The following is a 26,065-nucleotide window of genomic DNA, read 5'->3' on the forward strand; positions in this document are numbered from 1 at the left end:
CTCAGGGTCCCCTCCTGTATTATAGTATAAGATCAGTAGCTGCTCAGTGTCCCTCCTGTATTATAGTATAAGATCAGTAGCTGCTCAGTGTCCCTCCTGTATTATAGTATAAGATCAGTAGCTGCTCAGTGTCCCCCTGTATTATAGTATAAGATCAGAGTGTCCCTCCTTGCTCAGTGTCCTCCTGTATTATAGTATAAGATCAGTAGCTGCTCAGTGTCCCCTGTATTATAGTATAAGATCAGTGCTGCTCAGTGTCCCTCCCTGTATTATAGTATAAGATCAGTGGCTGCTCAGTGTCCCCCTGTATTATAGTATAAGATCAGTAGCTGCTCAGTGTCCCCTCCTGTATTATAGTATAAGATCAGTAGCTGCTCAGTGTCCCCCTGTATTATAGTATAAGATCAGTAGCTGCTCAGTGTCCTCCTGTATTATAGTATAAGATCAGTGGCTGCTCAGTGTCCCCTGTATTATAGTATAAGATCAGTAGCTGCTCAGTGTCCCCCTGTATAAGGTATAAGATCAGTAGCTGCTCAGTGTCCCCTCCTGTATTATAGTATAAGATCAGTAGCTGCTCAGTGTCCCCCCTGTATTATAGTATAAGATCAGTGGCTGCTCAGTGTCCCCCCTGTATTATAGTATAAGATCAGTAGGCTGCTCAGTGTCCTCCTGTATTATAGTATAAGATCAGTGCTGCTCAGTGTCTGTTTATAACAGTGCTGCTCAGTGTCCTCCTGTATTATAGTATAAGATCAGTGCTGCTCAGTGTCCCTCCTGTATTATAGTATAAGATCAGTAGCTGCTCAGTGTCCCCTCCTGTATTATAGTATAAGATCAGTGGCTGCTCAGTGTCCCTCCTGTATTATAGTATAAGATCAGTAGCTGCTCAGTGTCCTCCTGTATTATAGTATAAGATCAGTAGCTGCTCAGTCTCCCCTTATTATAGTATAAGATCAGTAGCTGCTCAGTGTCCCCCTGTATTATAGTATAAGATCAGTAGCTGCTCAGTGTCCCCTGTATTATAGTATAAGATCAGTAGCTGCTCAGTGTCCCCTGTATTATAGTATAAGATCAGTAGCTGCTCAGTTTCCTCCTGTATTATAGTATAAGATCAGTAGCTGCTCAGTGTCCTCCTGTATTATAGTATAAGATCAGTAGCTGCTCAGTGTCCCCCCCTGTATTATAGTATAAGATCAGTAGCTGCTCAGTGTCCCCTCCTGTATTATAGTATAAGATCAGTAGCTGCTCAGTGTCCCCTGTATTATAGTATAAGATCAGTAGCTGCTCAGTGTCCCCTGTATTATAGTATAAGATCAGTAGCTGCTCAGTGTCCCCCTGTATTATAGTATAAGATCAGTAGCTGCTCAGTGTCCCCCTGTATTATAGTATAAGATCAGTGGCTGCTCAGTGTCCTCCTGTATTATAGTATAAGATCAGTAGATGCTCAGTGTCCCCCTGTATTATAGTATAAGATCAGTGGCTGCTCAGTGTCCTCCTGTATTATAGTATAAGATCAGTAGATGCTCAGTGTCCCCCTGTATTATAGTATAAGATCAGTGGCTGCTCAGTGTCCTCCTGTATTATAGTATAAGATCAGTAGCTGCTCAGTGTCCCCCCCTGTATTATAGTATAAGATCAGTGGCTGCTCAGTGTCCCCCTGTATTATAGTATAAGATCAGTGGCTGCTCAGTGTCCTCTGTATTATAGTATAAGATCAGTAGCTGCTCAGTGTCCTCCTGTATTATAGTATAAGATCAGTAGCTGCTCAGTGTCCCCTCCTGTATTATAGTATAAGATCAGTGGCTGCTCAGTGTCCCCCTCCTGTATTATAGTATAAGATCAGTAGCTGCTCAGTGTCCCCCCCTGTATTATAGTATAAGATCAGTAGCTGCTCAGTGTCCCCCTGTATTATAGTATAAGATCAGTAGCTGCTCAGTGTCCCCCCCTGTATTATAGTATAAGATCAGTAGCTGCTCAGTGTCCCCCCCTGTATTATAGTATAAGATCAGTGGCTGCTCAGTGTCCCCCTGTATTATAGTATAAGATCAGTGGCTGCTCAGTGTCCCTCTGTATTATAGTATAAGATCAGTAGCTGCTCAGTGTCCCCCTGTATTATAGTATAAGATCAGTAGCTGCTCAGTGTCCTCCTGTATTATAGTATAAGATCAGTAGCTGCTCAGTGTCCCCCTCCTGTATTATAGTATAAGATCAGTGGCTGCTCAGTGTCCCCCTCCTGTATTATAGTATAAGATCAGTAGCTGCTCAGTGTCCCCCCCTGTATTATAGTATAAGATCAGTAGCTGCTCAGTGTCCCCCTGTATTATAGTATAAGATCAGTAGCTGCTCAGTGTCCCCCCCTGTATTATAGTATAAGATCAGTAGCTGCTCAGTGTCCCCTCCTGTATTATAGTATAAGATCAGTAGCTGCTCAGTGTCCTCCTGTATTATAGTATAAGATCAGTAGCTGCTCAGTGTCCCCCTCCTGTATTATAGTATAAGATCAGTAGCTGCTCAGTGTCCCCCTGTATTATAGTATAAGATCAGTGGCTGCTCAGTGTCCCCTCCTGTATTATAGTATAAGATCAGTAGCTGCTCAGTGTCCCCCTCCTGTATTATAGTATAAGATCAGTAGCTGCTCAGTGTCCTCCTGTATTATAGTATAAGATCAGTGGCTGCTCAGTGTCCCCTCCTGTATTATAGTATAAGATCAGTAGCTGCTCAGTGTCCCCCTCCTGTATTATAGTATAAGATCAGTAGCTGCTCAGTGTCCTCCTGTATTATAGTATAAGATCAGTAGCTGCTCAGTGTCCCCCTGTATTATAGTATAAGATCAGTAGCTGCTCAGTGTCCTCCTGTATTATAGTATAAGATCAGTAGCTGCTCAGTGTCCTCCTGTATTATAGTATAAGATCAGTAGCTGCTCAGTGTCCCCCTGTATTATAGTATAAGATCAGTGGCTGCTCAGTGTCCTCCTGTATTATAGTATAAGATCAGTGGCTGCTCAGTGTCCTCCTGTATTATAGTATAAGATCAGTAGCTGCTCAGTGTCCCCCCCTGTATTATAGTATAAGATCAGTGGCTGCTCAGTGTCCCCCCCTGTATTATAGTATAAGATCAGTTGCTGCTCAGTGTCCTCTCCTGTATTATAGTATAAGATCAGTAGCTGCTCAGTGTCCCCCTCCTGTATTATAGTATAAGATCAGTAGCTGCTCAGTGTCCCCCTCCTGTATTATAGTATAAGATCAGTAGCTGCTCAGTGTCCCCCCCTGTATTATAGTATAAGATCAGTAGCTGCTCAGTGTCCCCTCCTGTATTATAGTATAAGATCAGTAGCTGCTCAGTGTCCCCTCCTGTATTATAGTATAAGATCAGTAGCTGCTCAGTGTCCCCCTGTATTATAGTATAAGATCAGTGGCTGCTCAGTGTCCTCCTGTATTATAGTATAAGATCAGTTGCTGCTCAGTGTCCTCTCCTGTATTATAGTATAAGATCAGTAGCTGCTCAGTGTCCCCTCCTGTATTATAGTATAAGATCAGTAGCTGCTCAGTGTCCCCCTGTATTATAGTATAAGATCAGTGGCTGCTCAGTGTCCCCCTGTATTATAGTATAAGATCAGTAGCTGCTCAGTGTCCCCCCCTGTATTATAGTATAAGATCAGTAGCTGCTCAGTGTCCCCTCCTGTATTATAGTATAAGATCAGTGGCTGCTCAGTGTCCTCCTGTATTATAGTATAAGATCAGTAGCTGCTCAGTGTCCTCCTGTATTATAGTATAAGATCAGTAGCTGCTCAGTGTCCTCTCCTGTATTATAGTATAAGATCAGTAGCTGCTCAGTGTCCTCCTGTATTATAGTATAAGATCAGTAGCTGCTCAGTGTCCTCCTGTATTATAGTATAAGATCAGTAGCTGCTCAGTGTCCCCCTCCTGTATTATAGTATAAGATCAGTAGCTGCTCAGTGTCCCCCCCTGTATTATAGTATAAGATCAGTAGCTGCTCAGTGTCCCCCTGTATTATAGTATAAGATCAGTGGCTGCTCAGTGTCCTCCTGTATTATAGTATAAGATCAGTGGCTGCTCAGTGTCCCCTCCTGTATTATAGTATAAGATCAGTGGCTGCTCAGTGTCCCCCTCCTGTATTATAGTATAAGATCAGTGGCTGCTCAGTGTCCCCTCCTGTATTATAGTATAAGATCAGTGGCTGCTCAGTGTCCCCTCCTGTATTATAGTATAAGATCAGTAGCTGCTCAGTGTCCTCCTGTATTATAGTATAAGATCAGTGGCTGCTCAGTGTCCCCCCCTGTATTATAGTATAAGATCAGTGGCTGCTCAGTGTCCCCCTCCTGTATTATAGTATAAGATCAGTAGCTGCTCAGTGTCCCCTCCTGTATTATAGTATAAGATCAGTGGCTGCTCAGTGTCCCCCCCCCTCTATAGTATAAGATCAGTGGCTGCTCAGTGTCCCCCCCCCTCTATAGTATAAGAATACTGTGTATAAGTGTATATAATAATTGCCTTCTATGATCAGGATCCGGCCGGGGGGTGGTGGGGGGGGGGGGGGAGGGGATGCGGCTGGGGGGGGGATCCGGGGGGGGGGAGAGGGGATGCGGCGAGGGGGGGGGGACGGGGGACGCCTCTGTCCTGCGCCCTCATAAATGTGTCCAGAATTCAGCTCCTTCCTCTGTGTTTTCCAGAATTTGGACGGCTCCTGTGTCCAGTCTGTGAATATCGTCGTTCATCAGGACCAGAGGAAGCAGGTGATTCTGACCCAGTCTGGGGACATCTTTATATACGATCAATACAAGATCAACCTGCCATACATTGACGGTGAGTGTCGGACATCGTTCACCCCGACATGTAATAGAGCGCTAAGACAGGGACAGCACAGTGGAAAATGTGTGTGTATATGGTTATAGTGTGTGTGTATATAGGGGTGTAGTGTGTGTGTGTGTGTGTATATAGGGGTGTAGTGTGTGTGTGTATACAGGGGTGTAGTGTGTGTGTGTATACAGGGGTGTAGTGTGTGTATATGGGTGTAGTGTGTGTGTTTATATGGGTGTAGTGTGTGTGTGTGTGTGTGTGTGTGTGTGTGTGTGTGTATATATATATATGGGTGTAGTGTGTGTGTGTGTGTGTATATATATGGGTGTAGCGTGTGTGTATATATGGGTGTAGCGTGTGTGTATATATGGGTGTAGCGTGTGTGTATATATATGGGTGTAGCGTGTGTGTATATATATGGGTGTAGCGTGTGTGTATATATGGGTGTAGTGTGTGTGTGTGTATATATATGGGTGTAGTGTGTGTATATATGGGTGTAGTGTGTGTGTGTATAGGGTGTAGTGTATGTATATAGGGTGTAGCGTGTGTATAGGATGTAGTGTGTGTGTATATATGGGTGTAGCGTGTGTATAGGGTGTAGTGTGTGTATATATGGGTGTAGCGTGTGTGTGTGTGTGTGCGCGTGTGTGTATAGGGTGTAGTGTATGTATATAGGGTGTAGCGTGTGTATAGGATGTAGTGTGTGTGTGTATATATGGGTGTAGCGTGTGTGTGTGTGTATAGGGTGTAGTGTGTGTATATATGGGTGTAGCGTGTGTGTGTGTATAGGGTGTAGTGTGTGTGTGTATATATGGGTGTAGCGTGTGTGTGTGTATAGGGTGTAGTGTGTGTATATATGGGTGTAGCGTGTGTGTGTATAGGGTGTAGTGTGTGTATAGGGTGTAGCGTGTGTATATGGTGTAGTGTGTGTATAGGGTGTAGTGTGTGTATATATGGGTGTAGAGTGTGTGTGTGTATAGGGTGTAGTGTGTGTATATATGGGTGTAGCGTGTGCGTGTGTATAGGGTGTAGTGTGTGTGTATATATGGGTGTAGTGTGTGTGTGTATAGGGTGTAGTGTGTGTATATATGGGTGTAGCGTGTGTGTATAGGGTGTAGCGTGTGTATAGGGTGTAGTGTGTGTGTGTGTGTGTGTGTGTGTGTGTATAGGGTGTAGTGTGTGTATATATGGGTGTAGCGTGTGTGTGTGTGTGTGTGTGTATAGGGTGTAGTGTGTGTGTGTATAGGGTGTAGCGTGTGTGTGTGTGTGTATAGGGTGTAGTGTGTGTATAGGGTGTAGTGTGTATAGGGTGTAGCGTGTGTGTGTGTGTGTGTGTGTGTATAGGGTGTAGTGTGTGTATAGTGTGTATAGGGTGTAGTGTGTGTGTGTGTGTATAGGGTGTAGTGTGTGTGTGTGTATAGGGTGTAGTGTGTGTGTATAGGGTGTAGTGTGTGTGTATAGGGTGTAGTGTGTGTGTATAGGGTGTAGCGTGTGTGTATAGGGTGTAGCGTGTGTGTGTGTGTATAGGGTGTAGCGTGTGTGTGTGTGTGTGTGTGTGTGTGTGTGTGTATAGGGTGTAGTGTGTGTGTGTGTGTGTGTGTATAGGGTGTAGTGTGTGTGTGTGTGTGTGTGTGTGTGTATAGGGTGTAGCGTGTGTGTGTGTGTGTGTGTGTATAGGGTGTAGCGTGTGTGTGTGTGTGTGTATAGGGTGTAGCGTGTGTGTGTGTATAGGGTGTAGCGTGTGTGTGTGTGTGTGTGTGTGTGTGTGTAGGGTGTAGTGTGTATAGGGTGTAGTGTGTGTGTGTGTGTGTGTGTATAGGGTGTAGTGTGTGTGTGTGTGTGTGTATAGGGTGTAGTGTGTGTTTCTATGCTTGTTGTGTTTGTACGAGTGTATGGTGTATTATATTGCCTCGGTTGTATTCTGGATTGATGGAATATTTCGGGATATTTTGCCTCCCGGGGTCATTGCACGGACTTCTCACTGCTTCTCCGCTGCTTTGTCTTCTTGTTACAGACGTGTTTGAGATCAGACAATTCTCCTCGGTGTTTGTACAAGTGAGGACGGCGCTGGGGCTGCAGCTGTTGTACGACAGAGAGGGGCTGCGTCTTTACCTACAAGTGGACGGGCGCTGGAAGGAGAACACCACCGGCCTCTGTGGGACCTTCAATGACAACGCACAGGATGACTTTCTGTATGTGCAGAGAACGCTGGCGACAATGTTACACAACCTTACAATCAGGGCTGCAGTGTGTGTATATACAGGTGTACTGTGTGGAACTTGTACGTGTGTATAGGGTTGTACTGTGTCTAACTTGTATATGTGTTCTAGTGTGTGTATAGGGGTGTAGTGTATGTAACGTGTTTGTGGGTATATTGTGTATAGAGGTGCAGTATGAATAGGGTTGTTGTGTGTGTAACTTCTACATGGGTGTACTATGTGTAACTTGTATGTAGTGTGTAGCTTGTACATGTGTGTGTGTGTATAGGGTTGTAGTGTGAATAGGAGTGTAGTGGGTGGAACTTATACATAGTGTGTGTGTGTGTGTGTGTGTGTCTGACTTGTACATGGATGTAGCATTTATATGGGTGTAATGTGTGTGTGTGTAACTTGTACATGGATGTAGTACAGGTGTAGTGTGTGCTACTTGTACAAGGGGGTATGTGTATAGGGTGTGGGGTGTAGTGTGTGTGTGTGTGTGTGTGTGTGTGTGTGTAACTTGTACATGGGCGTAGTGTGTATAGGGGTGTGGGGTGTAGTGTGTGTGTGTGTGTGTGTATGTGTGTAACTTCTACATGGGCATAGTGTGTATAGGGGTGTGGGGTGTAGTGTGTGTGTATGTGTGTAACTTGTACATGGGCATAGTGTGTATAGGGGTGTGGGGTGTAGTGTGTGTAACTTGTACATGGGCATAGTGTGTATAGGGGTGTGGGGTGTAGTGTGTGTGTGTGTGTGTGTAACTTGTACATGGGCGTAGTGTGTATAGGGGTGTGGGGTGTACTGTGTGTGTGTGTGTGTGTGTAACTTGTACATGGGCATAGTGTGTATAGGGGTGTAGTGTGTGTGTGTGTGTGTGTGTAACTTGTACATGGGCGTAGTGTGTATAGGGGTGTGGGGTGTAGTGTGTGTGGGGTGTAGTGTGTGTGTAACTTGTACATGGGCGTAGTGTGTATAGGTGTGTGGGGTGTAGTGTGTGTGTGTGTGTGTAACTTGTACATGGGCATAGTGTGTATAGGGGTGTGGGGTGTAGTGTGTATGTGTGTGTAACTTGTACATGGGCGTAGTGTGTATAGGGGTGTAGTGTGTGTGTGTGTGTGTGTGTGTGTGTGTAACTTGTACATGGGCATAGTGTGTATAGGGGTGTGGGGTGTAGTGTGTGTGTGTGTGTGTGTGTGTGTGTGTGTGTAACTTGTACATGGGTGTAGTGTGTATAGGGGTGTAGTGTGTGTGTGTGTGTAACTTGTACATGGGCGTAGTGTGTATAGGGGTGTGGGGTGTAGTGTGTGTGTGTGTGTGTGTGTGTGTGTAACTTGTACATGGGCGTAGTGTGTATAGGTGTGTGGGGTGTAGTGTGTGTGTGTGTGTGTAACTTGTACATGGGCGTAGTGTGTATAGGGGTGTGGGGTGTAGTGTGTGTGTGTGTGTGTGTGTGTAACTTGTACATGGGCATAGTGTGTGTGTAACTTCTACATGGGTATAGGGGTGTAGTGTGGGTGTAGTGTGTATTGTGTGTGTAACTTGTACATGGGTGTAGTCTATAGGGGTGTAGTGTGTGTGTGTGTGTATATAGGGGTGTAGTGTGTGTGTATATAGGGGTGTGTGTGTGTGTGTGTATATAGGGGTGTAGTGTGTGTGTGTGTATATAGGGGTGTAGTGAGTGTGTGTATATAGGGGTGTAGTGTGTGTGTGTGTGTGTGTGTGTGTGTGTGTATATAGGGGTGTAGTGTGTGTGTGTATATAGGGGTGTAGTGTGTGTGTGTGTGTATATAGGGGTGTAGTGTGTGTGTATATAGGGGTGTAGTGTGTGTGTGTGTGTATATGGTTATAGTGTGTGTGTGTGTATATAGGGGTGTAGTGTGTGTGTATATAGGGGTGTAGTGTGGGTGTATGTGTATATAGGGGTGTAGTGTGTGTGTATATAGGGGTGTAGTGTGTGTGTGTGTGTGTGTGTGTGTGTTGTGTATATGAGGCAGCTCGGTCAGAGGTTGGGCTGCAGTGACCTTCTTCTACTTCTCTCTCGTGCAGCTCTCCGGCCGGAGTTCCAGAAAGTAGCCCACAGTTGTTTGGAAATTCCTGGAAAACGTCGTCTGCCTGTGGCATGGAGCATTGGCCGCCCCCCCTGGACCCGTGTGATGTTCACCTGCAGGCAGGTGGGTGGTTCTAGGCTGCATCGGGGGGTTCACGACTTAACCCCTTATCTCTAAGGCCCCATGCGCTCGACCGTATTTTTCATCCGTAATTACGGACCCATTCATTTCTACGGGCACCTTTCCATATTTTTCAGAATGGGTGTCCATTTTGTAGAAATGATCTGTAGAACATGTTCTATTCTTGTCCGTAATCACGGCTCGGACTCCCCATAGAAGTTTATAGGCGCCTCCATAAGTACGGGTGGCCGGGGATGTGCACCCATAGCCGCCTGTAATTACGGAAGCGTTGCTAGGCGACGCCAGGTTTGCAGATGTTGCACATTTGTGGTTTTCTTCTTTTTGGGGATCCGTATAAACAGATGCATTATGGATGCACTACCGACCGTATTTGCGGAAACCGTTCCGTCTATGCGGATATGTTGCGGATGACTACGGACAGTATTTACGGATGGATGAAATGATGGTCGTGTGCACGGCGCCTAACACTCGTGTCTACCCTGATTCCCTCATCAGCCTCTTACGCCGCGGAGAGTTGCAGCATCGTAAGCCGAGAGCTCTTCGCTCCTTGTCATCCTTACCTGAGTCCTGTGTCCTTCTATGAGCAGTGCAGGAGAGACACGTGTAAGTGCGGAGAAGCCTGCCTCTGCTCTGCCCTGGCGCACTATGCCCACCAATGCCGCCATTTTGGAATCATCATCAACTTCAGAGCCAGCATCCCGGGCTGTGGTATGTAATCTCTACTATGGTGGAGCGCTCTATAGGCTGGTCTAGTAAGAGGTGCAGGAATGGTGGCAGCCATGAACCCGTAATGTGGTTTGTAGGATATGTTGTGATGTCACCAGAAATAGTGCGACTTGAGTCACATGATGACATATTAATCATTTTACTGCATCGCCATCATGGTTGGAATTTTATGTAGAGGAGCACAAGTTCCACAGATGACCCGGGATCCCCAACCAAGACGTAATCCCAGATGTGAGTCCCACTGTTCAGCTCTGTCCACACTGACGGATCCTGTAGCTGTTGGTGGAGGCGGAGGAGCGCTGTAAGGCCGTGTGATAATTGGTGGAGCCGGAGGAGCGCTGTAAGGCCGTGTGATGAGCTGATGTTGGTGGAGGCGGGGGAGCGCTGTAAGGCCGTGTGATGAGCTGATGTTGGTGGAGGCGGAGGAGCGCTGTAAGGCCGTGTGATCAGTGGTGGAGGCGGAGGAGCGCTGTAAGGCCGTGTGATGAGCTGATGTTGGTGGAGCCGGAGGAGCGCTGTAAGGCCGTGTGATTAGCTGATGTTGGTGGAGGCGGAGGAGCGCTGTAAGGCCGTGTGATGAGCTGATGTTGGTGGAGGCGGAGGAGCGCTGTAAGGCCATGTGATTAGCTGATGTTGGTGGAGGCGGAGGAGCGCTGTAAGGCCGTGTGATGAGCTGATGTTGGTGGAGGCGGAGGAGCGCTGTAAGGCCGTGTGATGAGCTGATGTTGGTGGAGCTGGAGGAGCACTGTAAGGCCGTGTGAGTTGGTGGAGGCGGAGGAGCGCTGTAAGGCCGTGTGATGAGCTGGTGTTGGTGGAGCCGGAGGAGCGCTGTAAGGCCGTGTGATGAGCTGATGTTGGTGGAGCCGGAGGAGCGCTGTAAGGCCGTGGGATGAGCTGATGTTGGTGGAGGCGGAGGAGCGCTGTAAGGCCGTGTGATGAGCTGATGTTGGTGGAGGCGGAGGAGCGCTGTAAGGCCATGTGATTAGCTGATGTTGGTGGAGGCGGAGGAGCGCTGTAAGGCCGTGTGATGAGCTGATGTTGGTGGAGGCGGAGGAGCGCTGTAAGGCCGTGTGATGAGCTGATGTTGGTGGAGCTGGAGGAGCACTGTAAGGCCGTGTGAGTTTGTGGAGGCGGAGGAGCGCTGTAAGGCCGTGTGATGAGCTGGTGTTGGTGGAGCCGGAGGAGCGCTGTAAGGCCGTGTGATGAGCTGATGTTGGTGGAGCCGGAGGAGCGCTGTAAGGCCGTGGGATGAGCTGATGTTGGTGGAGGCGGAGGAGCGCTGTAAGGCCGTGTGATGAGCCAATGTTGGTGGAGGCGGAGGAGCGTTGTAAGGCCGTGTGATGAGCTGATGTTGGTGGAGCCGGAGGAGCGCTGTAAGGCCGTGGGATGAGCTGATGTTGGTGGAGGCGGAGGAGCGCTGTAAGGCCGTGTGATGAGCTGGTGTTGGTGGAGCCGGAGGAGCGCTGTAAGGCCGTGTGATTAGCTGATGTTGGTGGAGGCGGAGGAGCGCTGTAAGGCCGTGTGATGAGCCAATGTTGGTGGAGGCGGAGGAGCGTTGTAAGGCCGTGTGATGAGCTGGTGTTGGTGGAGCCGGAGGAGCGCTGTAAGGCCGTGTGATGAGCTGGTGTTGGTGGAGCCGGAGGAGCGCTGTAAGGCCGTGTGATGAGCTGATGTTGGTGGAGCCGGAGATGCGCTGTAAGGCCGTGGGATGAGCTGATGTTGGTGGAGCCGGAGGAGCGCTGTAAGGCCGTGTGATGAGCTGATGTTGGTGGAGCCGGAGGAGCGCTGTAAGGCCGTGTGATGAGCTGATGTTGGTGGAGGCGGAGGAGCGCTGTAAGGCCGTGTGATTAGCTGATGTTGGTGGAGACGGAGGAGCGCTGTAAGGCCGTGTGATGAGCCAATGTTGGTGGAGGCGGAGGAGCGTTGTAAGGCCGTGTGATGAGCTGATGTTGGTGGAGCCGGAGGAGCGCTGTAAGGCCGTGTGATTAGCTGATGTTGGTGGAGGCGGAGGAGCGCTGTAAGGCCGTGTGATTAGCTGATGTTGGTGGAGGCGGAGGAGCGCTGTAAGGCCGTGTGATGAGCTGATGTTGGTGGAGGCGGAGGAGCGCTGTAAGGCCGTGTGATGAGCTGATGTTGGTGGAGGCGGAGGAGCGCTGTAAGGCCGTGTGATGAGCTGATGTTGGTGGAGGCGGAGGAGCGCTGTAAGGCCGTGTGATGAGCTGATGTTGGTGGAGGCGGAGGAGCGCTGTAAGGCCGTGTGATGAGCTGATGTTGGTGGAGCCGGAGGAGCGCTGTAAGGCCGTGGGATGAGCTGATGTTGGTGGAGTCGGAGGAGCGCTGTAAGGCCGTGTGATGAGATGAAGCTCCTCCGTCCGGTGTTCACATCCTCTGTGTGCAGGCGCTTTAGATCAGAGGTTTCAGCGTGATCATTGGGTCCTGGCAGTCACATCCACTCATACTCACTTTACTCCTGCAGCTCAGACTTTGTCAGGAGTCCCTTGAAGTTTTTTCCTAGACACTGCCCCAGGGCCCATAGCCTGTTGTTACAAATATCACAAACCTTGTAGCATGAAGGAGTCGGGTTCAATGATGTTGTACATTCCATGGATTTCATTGGGAAGGGTCGTCACAGGGCAATGCTCGAAGTCCAGTTGCATGGAGCTGGTTAGAGGGAAGATGCCCGGTGCTCATATACATAAAGTCCAGGTCCAGTGATTTATACACTTCTAATATCTGTTTATTGTACATAGGAACCACCTTTAAACATTACAAGGCTTTACAGCAGCCACCTGACTCTTATCTCTGTATTCCCTGTTGTATCCAGCCTCATGTCTCTACCTGTCCGTGTGTCTCTGTCTTCAGATATTTCATGTCAAGGCTTAATGGTGTATAGCACTTGTGTAAGTCCGTGTGTCCGGACCTGTCGGTCGTTGTCCGCGCCGGATGCCTGTGATGAAGAGTGTGTGGAGGGCTGTGCGTGTCCTGAGAACAGGCATTACAACACTCAGCTCAGCAGATGTGTAGACAGGTATAGTGATCCTGATGTTTCTGTTAGAAGTCCCATATAAATGGCATATTTCTGATGTGCGTTTTCAATGGGACCATCACTGATCGTTGATTGTCATGCAGCAGTTCGCCTGATGATTGTAACGTCATGTGGGGGCTGCACCCCGGGACAGAACATTTAATGTTTGCAGATTCAGATGGTTTTTAATCTGCACATTATTGTGTTTCCAGGAACCAGTGTCCATGTTACTTCCAAGGAATCGATTATCATCCCGGAGAAAATGTAATCACCTCCCTCGGTAAATGGTAAGACCACCAGAGGACACGGACCGTTCTGTGGATATATGATAGATAAGAGGGGCTGCGCTCGTCCACATGGGGGTTCATCTGGCTTTTGTATTGTATTTTGTGTTTCTTCTTTATGATTGGAGATTCTGTGTCATTTATATCATTAATAACAATCCTAGTCACCCCCCCTGCACGGATATGTCACCACAGAACAACCAATCACATCTCCCCTCTTTTAGTCTAAGTGTGGTTGCTTGCTGCAGGCAGTTGCTCCAGTATTCCTTTGCTTTGGGTTTTCTACATGAGGACTAGTGTTCTCTGCATGTTATGTGCTACACAGTTAATGGCAGCCACTACACTACATGAGTGAGGAGGGTCAGAGCTCCGCAATAACATATGGGATCTCTCTTGGTTGTGTGTTGTAGTCTCATCCTCTATCACTGATGTCATATTAAGACATGTATGTTTGTTCTGTCATTTGCAGCCTCTGTACAGATGGAGTAATGAAGTGTGAAAGCAGCGAGACGGGTGAGATATTTATTCTACGTTACTCCCATCACCTGTGTTCAGGGACTCCACAGGCCTGACCCTGTGCTCGTCCCCGGCTCCATAACGGCCATTTACTTATGAGAGCTCATAGTCCTAAAAGAGGGTTCCCCCCTCATTCCTGTGCGTGTGTTTGTAGCTCGGTGTAACTATGATGTCATGTAGTTTGATATTTCATCACTAGAGAGCACAGTCCTCTTATCTTGTGTTGTTGCTACAGCCAGTTTAGCAGGGATGACCATGCTGGGTGACAGGTCAGATTTGTAATAGAGCAGAATTGCTGTACCGGGCTGCATAGTCGGCAATATTATTTTTGTTCCAGGGACACTTAGGGGGGGCTTACCTAGTGGGTGTGTCTTATGGGTGTGGTTTATCTGGTGGGTGTGGCTAATGGGGTGTAATTTTCTTCTGAGAATTCTGCATAAAAATAAACACAAAAAAATGTTTGCACTAGTTATGCTGACAACTACTATGGTGACCGGTGTGTCTCTGGTTATCCGGTTGTTTAGAGGCAGGTGATGTCTCACTTTATCACTAGGGCTAGGCGATATTGGATAACCACTACTGGCAGTGTAAAAACCAGCGTAGATAGTGCCACACTCGGCGCCCCTTGTAGATAGTACCACACTCGGCACCCCTTGTAGATAGTGCCACACTCGGCACCCCTTGTAGATAGTGCCACACTCGGCACCCCTTGTAGATAGTGCCACACTCGGCGCCCCTTGTAGATAGTGCCACACTCAGCGCCCCTTGTAGATAGTGCCACACTCAGCGCCCCTTGTAGATAGTGCCACACTCAGCGCCCCTTGTAGATAGTGCCACACTCGGCGCCCCTTGTAGATAGTGCCACACTCAGCGCCCCTTGTAGATAGTGCCACACTCAGCGCCCCTTGTAGATAGTGCCACACTCAGCGCCCCTTGTAGATAGTGCCACACTCAGCGCCCCTTGTAGATAGTGCCACACTCAGCGCCCCTTGTAGATAGTGCCACACTCAGCGCCCCTTGTAGATAGTGCCACACTCAGCGCCCCACACACTGCTCCCTGTATATATTACCACACACACTGCTCCCTGTATATATTACCACACACACTGCTCCCTGTATATATTACCACACACACTGCTCCCTGTATATATTACCACACACGCTGCCCCCTGTATATATTACCACACACACTGCCCCCTGTATATATTACCACACACACTGCTCCCTGTATATATTACCACACACGCTGCCCCCTGTATATATTACCACACACACTGCTCCCTGTATATATTACCACACACTGCCCCCTGTATTTATTACCACACACACTGCTCCCTGTATATATTACCACACACACTGCTCCCTGTATATATTACCACACACGCTGCTCCCTGTATATATTACCACACACACTGCCCCCTGTATATATTACCACACACACTGCTCCCTGTATATATTACCACACACACTGCTCCCTGTATATATTACCACACACACTGCTCCCTGTATATATTACCACACACACTGCTCCCTGTATATATTACCACACACGCTGCTCCCTGTATATATTACCACACACACTGCTCCCTGTATATATTACCACACACACTGCTCCCTGTATATATTACCACACACACTGCCCCCTGTATATATTACCACACACACTGCCCCCTGTATATATTACCACACACGCTGCCCCCTGTATATATTACCACACACACTGCCCCTGTATATATTACCACACACACTGCCCCCTGTATATATTACCACACACACTGCTCCCTGTATATATTACCACACACACTGCTCCCTGTATATATTACCACACACACTGCTCCCTGTATATATTACCACACACACTGCTCCCTGTATATATTACCACACACACTGCCCCCTGTATATATTACCACACACACTGCCCCCTGTATATATTACCACACACACTGCTCCCTGTATATATTACCACACACACTGCTCCCTGTATATATTACCACACACGCTGCTCCCTGTATATATTACCACACACGCTGCTCCCTGTATATATTACCACACACACTGCTCCCTGTATATATTACCACACACACTGCCCCCTGTATATATTACCACACACACTGCTCCCTGTATATATTACCACACACACTGCTCCCTGTATATATCACCACACACACTGCCCCCTGTATATATTACCACACACACTGCCCCCTGTATATATTACCACACACACTGCTCCCTGTATATATTACCACACACACTGACCCCTGTATATATTACCACACACACACTGCTCCCTGTATATATTACCACACACACTGCCCCCTGTATATATTACCACACACACTGCTCCCTGTATATATTACCACACACACTGCCCCCTGTATATATTACCCCACACACTGCCCCCTGTATATATTACCACACACACTGCTCCCTGTATATATTACCACACACACTGCTCCCTGTATATATTACCACACACACTGACCCCTGTATATATTACCACACACACACTGCTCCCTGTATATATTACCACACACACTGCCCCCTGTATATATTACCACACACACTGCTCCCTGTATATATTACCACACACACTGCCCCCTGTATATATTACCACACACACTGACCCCTGTATATATTACCACACACACTGCCCCCTGTATATATTACCACACAGACTGCCCCCTGTATATATTACCACACACGCTGCTCCCTGTATATATTACCACACACACTGCCCCCTGTATATATTACCACACACGCTGCTCCCTGTATATATTACCACACACACTGCCCCCTGTATATATTACCACACACGCTGCTCCCTGTAGATATTACCACACACACTGCCCCCTGTATATATTACCACACACACTGCCCCCTGTATATATTACCACACACGCTGCTCCCTGTATATATTACCACACACACTGCCCCCTGTATATATTACCACACACACTGCCCCCTGTATATATTACCACACACGCTGCCCCCTGTATATATTACCACACACGCTGCCCCCTGTACATATTACCACACACGCTGCCCCCTGTATATATTACCACACACGCTGCTCCCTGTATATATTACCACACACACTGCTCCCTGTATATATTACCACACACACTGCCCCCTGTATATATTACCACACACACTGCTCCCTGTATATATTACCACACACACTGCTCCCTGTATATATTACCACACACTGCCCCCTGTATATATTACCACACACACTGCTCCCTGTATATATTACCACACACACTGCCCCCTGTATATATTACCACACACGCTGCCCCCTGTATATATTACCACACACACTGCTCCCTGTATATATTACCACACACACTGCCCCCTGTATATATTACCACACACACTGCTCCCTGTATATATTACCACACACTGCCCCCTGTATATATTACCACACACACTGCTCCCTATATATATTACCACACACACTGCTCCCTGTATATATTACCACACACACTGCTCCCTGTATATATTACCACACACACTGCCCCCTGTATATATTACCACACACACTGCTCCCTGTATATATTACCACACACTGCCCCCTGTATATATTACCACACACACTGCCCCCTGTATATATTACCACACACACTGCTCCCTGTATATATTACCACACACTGCCCCCTGTATATATTACCACACACTGCTCCCTGTATATATTACCACACACACTGCCCCCTGTATATATTACCACACACGCTGCCCCCTGTATATATTACCACACACGCTGCTCCCTGTATATATTACCACACACGCTGCTCCCTGTATATATTACCACACACACTGCTCCCTGTATATATTACCACACACGCTGCTCCCTGTATATATTACCACACACACTGCCCCCTGTATATATTACCACACACACTGCTCCCTGTATATATTACCACACACACTGCCCCCTGTATATATTACCACACACACTGCCCCCTGTATATATTACCACACACACTGCTCCCTGTATATATTACCACACACACTGCCCCCTGTATATATTACCACACACACTGCTCCCTGTATATATTACCACACACACTGCCCCCTGTATATATTACCACACACGCGCTGCTCCCTGTATATATTACCACACACGCTGCCCCCTGTATATATTACCACACACACTGCCCCCTGTATATATTACCACACACACTGCCCCCTGTATATATTACCACACACACTGCTCCCTGTATATATTACCACACACACTGCCCCTGTATATATTACCACACACACTGCCCCTGTATATATTACCACACACACTGCCCCCTGTATATATTACCACACACACTGCCCCCTGTATATATTACCACACACACTGCCCCCTGTATATATTACCTCACACGCTGCTCCCTGTATATATTACCACACACGCTGCCCCCTGTATATATTACCACACACGCTGCTCCCTGTATATATTACCACACACACTGCTCCCTGTAGATATTACCACACACACTGCTCCCTGTATATATTACCACACACACTGCCCCCTGTATATATTACCACACACACTGCCCCCTGTATATATTACCACACACACTGCTCCCTGTATATATTACCACACACTGCTCCCTGTATATATTACCACACACACTGCCCCCTGTATATATTACCACACACACTGCTCCCTGTATATATTACCACACACACTGCTCCCTGTATATATCACCACACACACTGCCCCCTGTATATATTACCACACACACTGCTCCCTGTATATATTACCACACACGCTGCTCCCTGTATATATTACCACACACGCTGCTCCCTGTATATATTACCACACACTGCTCCCTGTATATATTACCACACACACTGCCCCCTGTATATATTACCCCACACGCTGCTCCCTGTATATATTACCACACACTGCCCCCTGTATATATTACCACACACACTGCCCCCTGTATATATTACCACACACACTGCTCCCTGTATATATTACCACACACACTGCTCCCTGTATATATTACCACACACACTGCTCCCTGTATATATTACCACACACACTGCTCCCTGTATATATTACCACACACACTGCCCCCTGTATATATTACCACACACACTGCCCCCTGTATATATTACCACACACACTGCCCCCTGTATATATTACCACACACGCTGCTCCCTGTATATATTACCACACACACTGCCCCCTGTATATATTAACACACACGCTGCCCCCTGTATATATTACCACACACACTGCCCCCTGTATATATTACCACACACACTGCTCCCTGTATATATTACCACACACTGCCCCCTGTATATATTACCACACACACTGCCCCCTGTATATATTACCTCACACGCTGCTCCCTGTATATATTACCACACACGCTGCCCCCTGTATATATTACCACACACGCTGCTCCCTGTATATATTACCACACACACTGCTCCCTGTATATATTACCACACACACTGCTCCCTGTATATATTACCACACACACTGCTCCCTGTATATATTACCACACACTGCCCCCTGTATATATTACCACACACGCTGCTCCCTGTATATATTACCACACACACTGCTCCCTGTATATATTACCACACACACTGCTCCCTATATATATTACCACACACGCTGCTCCCTGTATATATTACCACACACACTGCCCCCTGTATATATTACCACACACACTGCCCCCTGTATATATTACCACACACACTGCTCCCTGTATATATTACCACACACACTGCCCCCTGTATATATTACCACACACACTGCCCCCTGTATATATTACCACACACACTGCCCCCTGTATATATTACCACACACACTGCCCCCTGTATATATTACCACACACACTGCCCCCTGTATATATTACCACACACACTGCTCCCTGTATATATTACCACACACACTGCCCCCTGTATATATTACCACACACACTGCCCCCTGTATATATTACCACACACACTGCTCCCTATATATATTACCACACAGACTGCCCCCTGTATATATTACCACACACACTGCCCCCTGTATATATTACCACACACACTGCCCCCTGTATATATTACCACACACACTGCTCCCTGTATATATTACCACACACTGCCCCCTGTATATATTACCACACACACTGCTCCCTATATATATTACCACACAGACTGCCCCCTGTATATATTACCACACACACTGCCCCCTGTATATATTACCACACACGCTGCCCCCTGTATATATTACCACACACACTGCCCCCTGTATATATTACCACACACACTGCCCCCTGTATATATTACCACACACACTGCCCCCTGTATATATTACCACACACACTGCCCCCTGTAGATATTACCACACACACTGCTCCCTGTATATATTACCACACACACTGCCCCCTGTATATATTACCACACACACTGCTCCCTGTATATATTACCACACACTGCTCCCTGTATATATTACCACACACTGCTCCCTGTATATATTACCACACACACTGCTCCCTGTATATATTACCACACACGCTGCCCCCTGTATATATTACCACACACACTGCTCCCTGTATATATTACCACACACACTGCTCCCAGTATATATTACACCACACACACTGCCCCCTGTATATATTACCACACACACTGCTCCCTGTATATATTACCACACACACTGCCCCCTGTATATATTACCACACACGCTGCCCCCTGTATATATTACCACACACACTGCTCCCAGTATATATTACACCACACACACTGCCCCCTGTATATATTACCACACACACTGCTCCCAGTATATATTACACCACACACACTGCTCCCTGTATATATTACCACACACGCTGCTCCCTGTATATATTACCACACACACTGCCCCCTGTATATATTACCACACACGCTGCTCCCTGTATATATTACCACACACGCTGCTCCCTGTATATATTACCACACACACTGCTCCCTGTATATATTACCACACACACTGCTCCCTGTATATATTACCACACACACTGCCCCCTGTATATATTACCACACACACTGCCCCCTGTATATATTACCACACACGCTGCTCCCTGTATATATTACCACACACTGCCCCCTGTATATATTACCCCACACACTGCCCCCTGTATATATTACCACACACACTGCTCCCTGTATATATTACCACACACTGCCCCCTGTATATATTACCACACACACTGCTCCCTGTATATATTACCACACACGCTGCCCCCTGTATATATTACCACACACACTGCTCCCTGTATATATTACCACACACGCTGCTCCCTGTATATATTACCACACACGCTGCTCCCTGTATATATTACCACACACGCTGCTCCCTGTATATATTACCACACACACTGCCCCCTGTATATATTACCACACACACTGCCCCCTGTATATATTACCACACACACTGCCCCCTGTATATATTACCACACACACTGCTCCCTATATATATTACCACACACACTGCCCCTGTATATATTACCACACACACTGCTCCCTATATATATTACCACACACACTGCCCCTGTATATATTACCACACACGCTGCCCCCTGTATATATTACCACACACACTGCTCCCTGTATATATTACCACACACACTGCCCCCTGTATATATTACCACACACTGCTCCCTGTATATATTACCACACACACACTGCTCCCTGTATATATTACCACACACACTGCCCCCTGTATATATTACCACACACGCTGCCCCCTGTATATATTACCACACACACTGCTCCCTGTATATATTACCACACACACTGCCCCCTGTATATATTACCACACACGCTGCTCCCTGTATATATTACCACACACACTGCCCCCTGTATATATTACCACACACACTGCCCCCTGTATATATTACCCCACACACTGCTCCCTGTATATATTACCACACACACTGCCCCCTGTATATATTACCACACACACTGCCCCCTGTATATATTACCACACACGCTGCCCCCTGTATATATTACCACACACGCTGCTCCCTGTATATATTACCACACACGCTGCTCCCTGTATATATTACCACACACGCTGCTCCCTGTATATATTACCACAAGCTGCTCCCTGTATATATTACCACACACACTGCTCCCTGTATATATTACCACACACACTGCCCCCTGTATATATTACCACACACACTGCCCCCTGTATATATTACCACACACACTGCCCCCTGTATATATTACCACACACACTGCTCCCTGTATATATTACCACACACACTGCCCCCTGTATATATTACCACACACACTGCCCCCTGTATATATTACCACACACGCTGCCCCCTGTATATATTACCACACACGCTGCCCCCTGTATATATTACCACACACGCTGCTCCCTGTATATATTACCACACACACTGCTCCCTGTATATATTACCACACACACTGCCCCCTGTATATATTACCACACACGCTGCCCCCTGTATATATTACCACACACGCTGCTCCCTGTATATATTACCACACACACTGCTCCCTGTATATATTACCACACACGCTGCTCCCTGTATATATTACCACACACACTGCCCCCTGTATATATTACCACACACGCTGCCCCCTGTATATATTACCACACACGCTGCTCCCTGTATATATTACCACACACACTGCTCCCTGTATATATTACCACACACACTGCCCCCTGTATATATTACCACACACGCTGCTCCCTGTATATATTACCACACACACTGCTCCCTGTATATATTACCACACACGCTGCTCCCTGTATATATTACCACAAGCTGCTCCCTGTATATATTACCACACACTGCCCCCTGTATATATTACCACACACACTGCCCCCTGTATATATTACCACACACACTGCTCCCTGTATATATTACCACACACACTGCCCCCTGTATATATTACCACACACACTGCCCCCTGTATATATTACCACACACACTGCCCCCTGTATATATTACCACACACGCTGCTCCCTGTATATATTACCACACACACTGCTCCCTGTATATATTACCACACACGCTGCTCCCTGTATATATTACCACAAGCTGCTCCCTGTATATATTACCACACACACTGCTCCCTGTATATATTACCACACACACTGCTCCCTGTATATATTACCACACACGCTGCTCCCTGTATATATTACCACACACGCTGCTCCCTGTATATATTACCACACACACTGCCCCCTGTATATATTACCACACACACTGCTCCCTGTATATATTACCACACACACACTGCCCCCTGTATATATTACCACACACGCTGCTCCCTGTATAGATTACCACACACTGCCCCCTGTATATATTACCACACACGCTGCTCCCTGTATATATCACCACACACACTGCTCCCTGTATATATTACCACACACACTGCCCCCTGTATATATTACCACACACACTGCCCCCTGTATATATTACCACACATGCTGCTCCCTGTATATATTACCACACACGCTGCTCCCTGTATATATTACCACACACGCTGCCCCCTGTATATATTACCACACACGCTGCTCCCTGTATATATTACCACACACACTGCCCCCTGTATATATTACCACACACACTGCTCCCTGTATATATTACCACACACACTGCTCCCTGTATATATTACCACACACACTGCCCCCTGTATATATTACCACACACACTGCTCCCTGTATATATTACCACACACACTGCTCCCTGTATATATTACCACACACACTGCTCCCTGTATATATTACCACACACGCTGCCCCCTGTATATATTACCACACACACTGCCCCCTGTATATATTACCACACACACTGCTCCCTGTATATATTACCACACACACTGCTCCCTGTATATATTACCACACACACTGCTCCCTGTATATATTACCACACACACTGCCCCCTGTATATATTACCACACACACTGCTCCCTGTATATATTACCACACACGCTGCTCCCTGTATATATTACCACACACACTGCCCCCTGTATATATTACCACACACACTGCCCCCTGTATATATTACCACACACACTGCCCCCTGTATATATTACCACACACACTGCTCCCTGTATATATTACCACACACACTGCTCCCTGTATATATTACCACACACGCTGCTCCCTGTATATATTACCACACACGCTGCTCCCTGTATATATTACCACACACACTGCTCCCTGTATATATTACCACACACACTGCTCCCTGTATATATTACCACACACACTGCCCCCTGTATATATTACCACACACACTGCCCCCTGTATATATTACCACACATGCTGCTCCCTGTATATATTACCACACACGCTGCTCCCTGTATATATTACCACACACGCTGCCCCCTGTATATATTACCACACACGCTGCTCCCTGTATATATTACCACACACACTGCCCCCTGTATATATTACCACACACACTGCTCCCTGTATATATTACCACACACACTGCTCCCTGTATATATTACCACACACACTGCCCCCTGTATATATTACCACACACACTGCTCCCTGTATATATTACCACACACACTGCTCCCTGTATATATTACCACACACACTGCTCCCTGTATATATTACCACACACGCTGCCCCCTGTATATATTACCACACACACTGCCCCCTGTATATATTACCACACACACTGCCCCCTGTATATATTACCACACACACTGCTCCCTGTATATATTACCACACACGCTGCTCCCTGTATATATTACCACACACGCTGCTCCCTGTATATATTACCACACACACTGCCCCCTGTATATATTACCACACACACTGCCCCCTGTATATATTACCACACACACTGCTCCCTGTATATATTACCACACACACTGCTCCCTGTATATATTACCACACACACTGCTCCCTGTATATATTACCACACACACTGCCCCCTGTATATATTACCACACACACTGCCCCCTGTATATATTACCACACACACTGCTCCCTGTATATATTACCACACACACTGCCCCCTGTATATATTACCACACACACTGCTCCCTGTATATATTACCACACACGCTGCCCCCTGTAGATTGTGTTACACACTGCTCCCTGTACACAGCCCGTTTTTAGATGGTGCCACACACTCCCCCTTTATAGATATTGCCAGGGTACCACCCAAACTAATAAAAACTCATACTCACCTAGCCTTGTAATTCCGAAGAACGGAGCTCCGCAGTCCTGCAGCTTATGAGGCGCTGAGACGGGATCCTTGTGTAGCCGGCAGGACCCGGTGACATCATCGTGCTGGCATGCGGGGGGATTCTGTCCCTTCATCCTCTAGGCTGCAGGTCTAACGTGGCCTAGTGAATGGCTGAGCAGGGAGCAGATTGTTTCCTGCTCTGTCATAGTATGCACTTGTATCTGGATCCCGAGGACAGAGATACAATTAAATATGGCAGTCTCCAGTTGCCGGGACAAAATCCAGGACAGTCATTTGCCGGGATTGTCTATGTAAATTGGGGACTGTTGGAAGCTATTCAGACTGTGCTGCTGCCATTGCATGGCCACGCTCTGTTCGTGACTCTGGGCCTCGGCCTGCAGCTCAGAACTTCCGCGGTTCATATCTTTCTGATGCTGAAATTATAAGGTTCGCGCTACCAGACAAAAAAGTCAGAGGAGGAGGAACCCCCAAGTCTATGGCTGACGAGAGCCCCAATAGAAAAGGGCATTATGTAAAAAAAATAGACGAAGTATCGGAGTAACTTATTCTAGCGCAGGGAACCGCTCCCGCAGCCACTAGTGGAGCGTGTGTTGTGTCCCGGCGCTCCTGTACAGCGGTTTATGTCTGACGTCACCCGCTCCGGCACAGTCACCGCCGTCATAGATGTCACATGAGCGCAGGGTCATTTGCAATTGACCCATCTTTAAAGTGTCGCATAAAGAACATAAATGTAATAATTGCAGCATTTTTCTCTGAAATGACCATCGTACATTGTGCAGATAATGAATTGTCCCTCCAGTCCAGGGGTGTCCGGCAGGTCAGATCTACCACAACTGCAGCAGCCCCGAGGTGGAAAGTGAACTGAGCCGGGAGAGGACATGTGAAAACCAACTGCTCCACGTCCCCGCGTCCTCCAACCTGCCCTGTGTGTCCGGCTGTGTCTGCCCCCACGGGTAAGTGTCCTGGACTGATGACTGTGTCTGCCCCCAGGGGTAAGTGTCCTGGACTGATGACTGTGACTGCCCCCAGGGGTAAGTGTCCTGGACTGATGACTGTGACTGCCCCCAGGGGTAAGTGTCCTGGACTGATGACTGTGACTGCCCCCAGGGGTAAGTGTCCTGGAC

At 47.3% G+C, this 26,065-nt stretch overlaps 1 protein-coding gene across 1 annotated transcript in view; it reads left to right on the forward strand.

The window, feature by feature from the left end:
• The first annotated feature begins 4,651 nt into the window (after positions 1-4,651).
• OTOG (otogelin) overlaps positions 4,652-26,065 on the forward strand; it is a 98,606-nt gene continuing 77,192 nt past the window's right edge. Inside the window, exons 1-8 of the mRNA XM_075836793.1 lie at positions 4,652-4,823; positions 6,832-7,009; positions 9,062-9,186; positions 9,700-9,912; positions 12,793-12,958; positions 13,168-13,242; positions 13,709-13,752; positions 25,741-25,894. Of these exons, the coding sequence (XP_075692908.1) occupies positions 4,652-4,823; positions 6,832-7,009; positions 9,062-9,186; positions 9,700-9,912; positions 12,793-12,958; positions 13,168-13,242; positions 13,709-13,752; positions 25,741-25,894 (1,127 nt within the window). The remainder of the gene's footprint in view (positions 4,824-6,831; positions 7,010-9,061; positions 9,187-9,699; positions 9,913-12,792; positions 12,959-13,167; positions 13,243-13,708; positions 13,753-25,740; positions 25,895-26,065) is intronic.

This window comes from Rhinoderma darwinii, chromosome 9, assembly GCF_050947455.1.
Source record: "Rhinoderma darwinii isolate aRhiDar2 chromosome 9, aRhiDar2.hap1, whole genome shotgun sequence".
Lineage (NCBI taxonomy): Eukaryota > Metazoa > Chordata > Amphibia > Anura > Rhinodermatidae > Rhinoderma > Rhinoderma darwinii.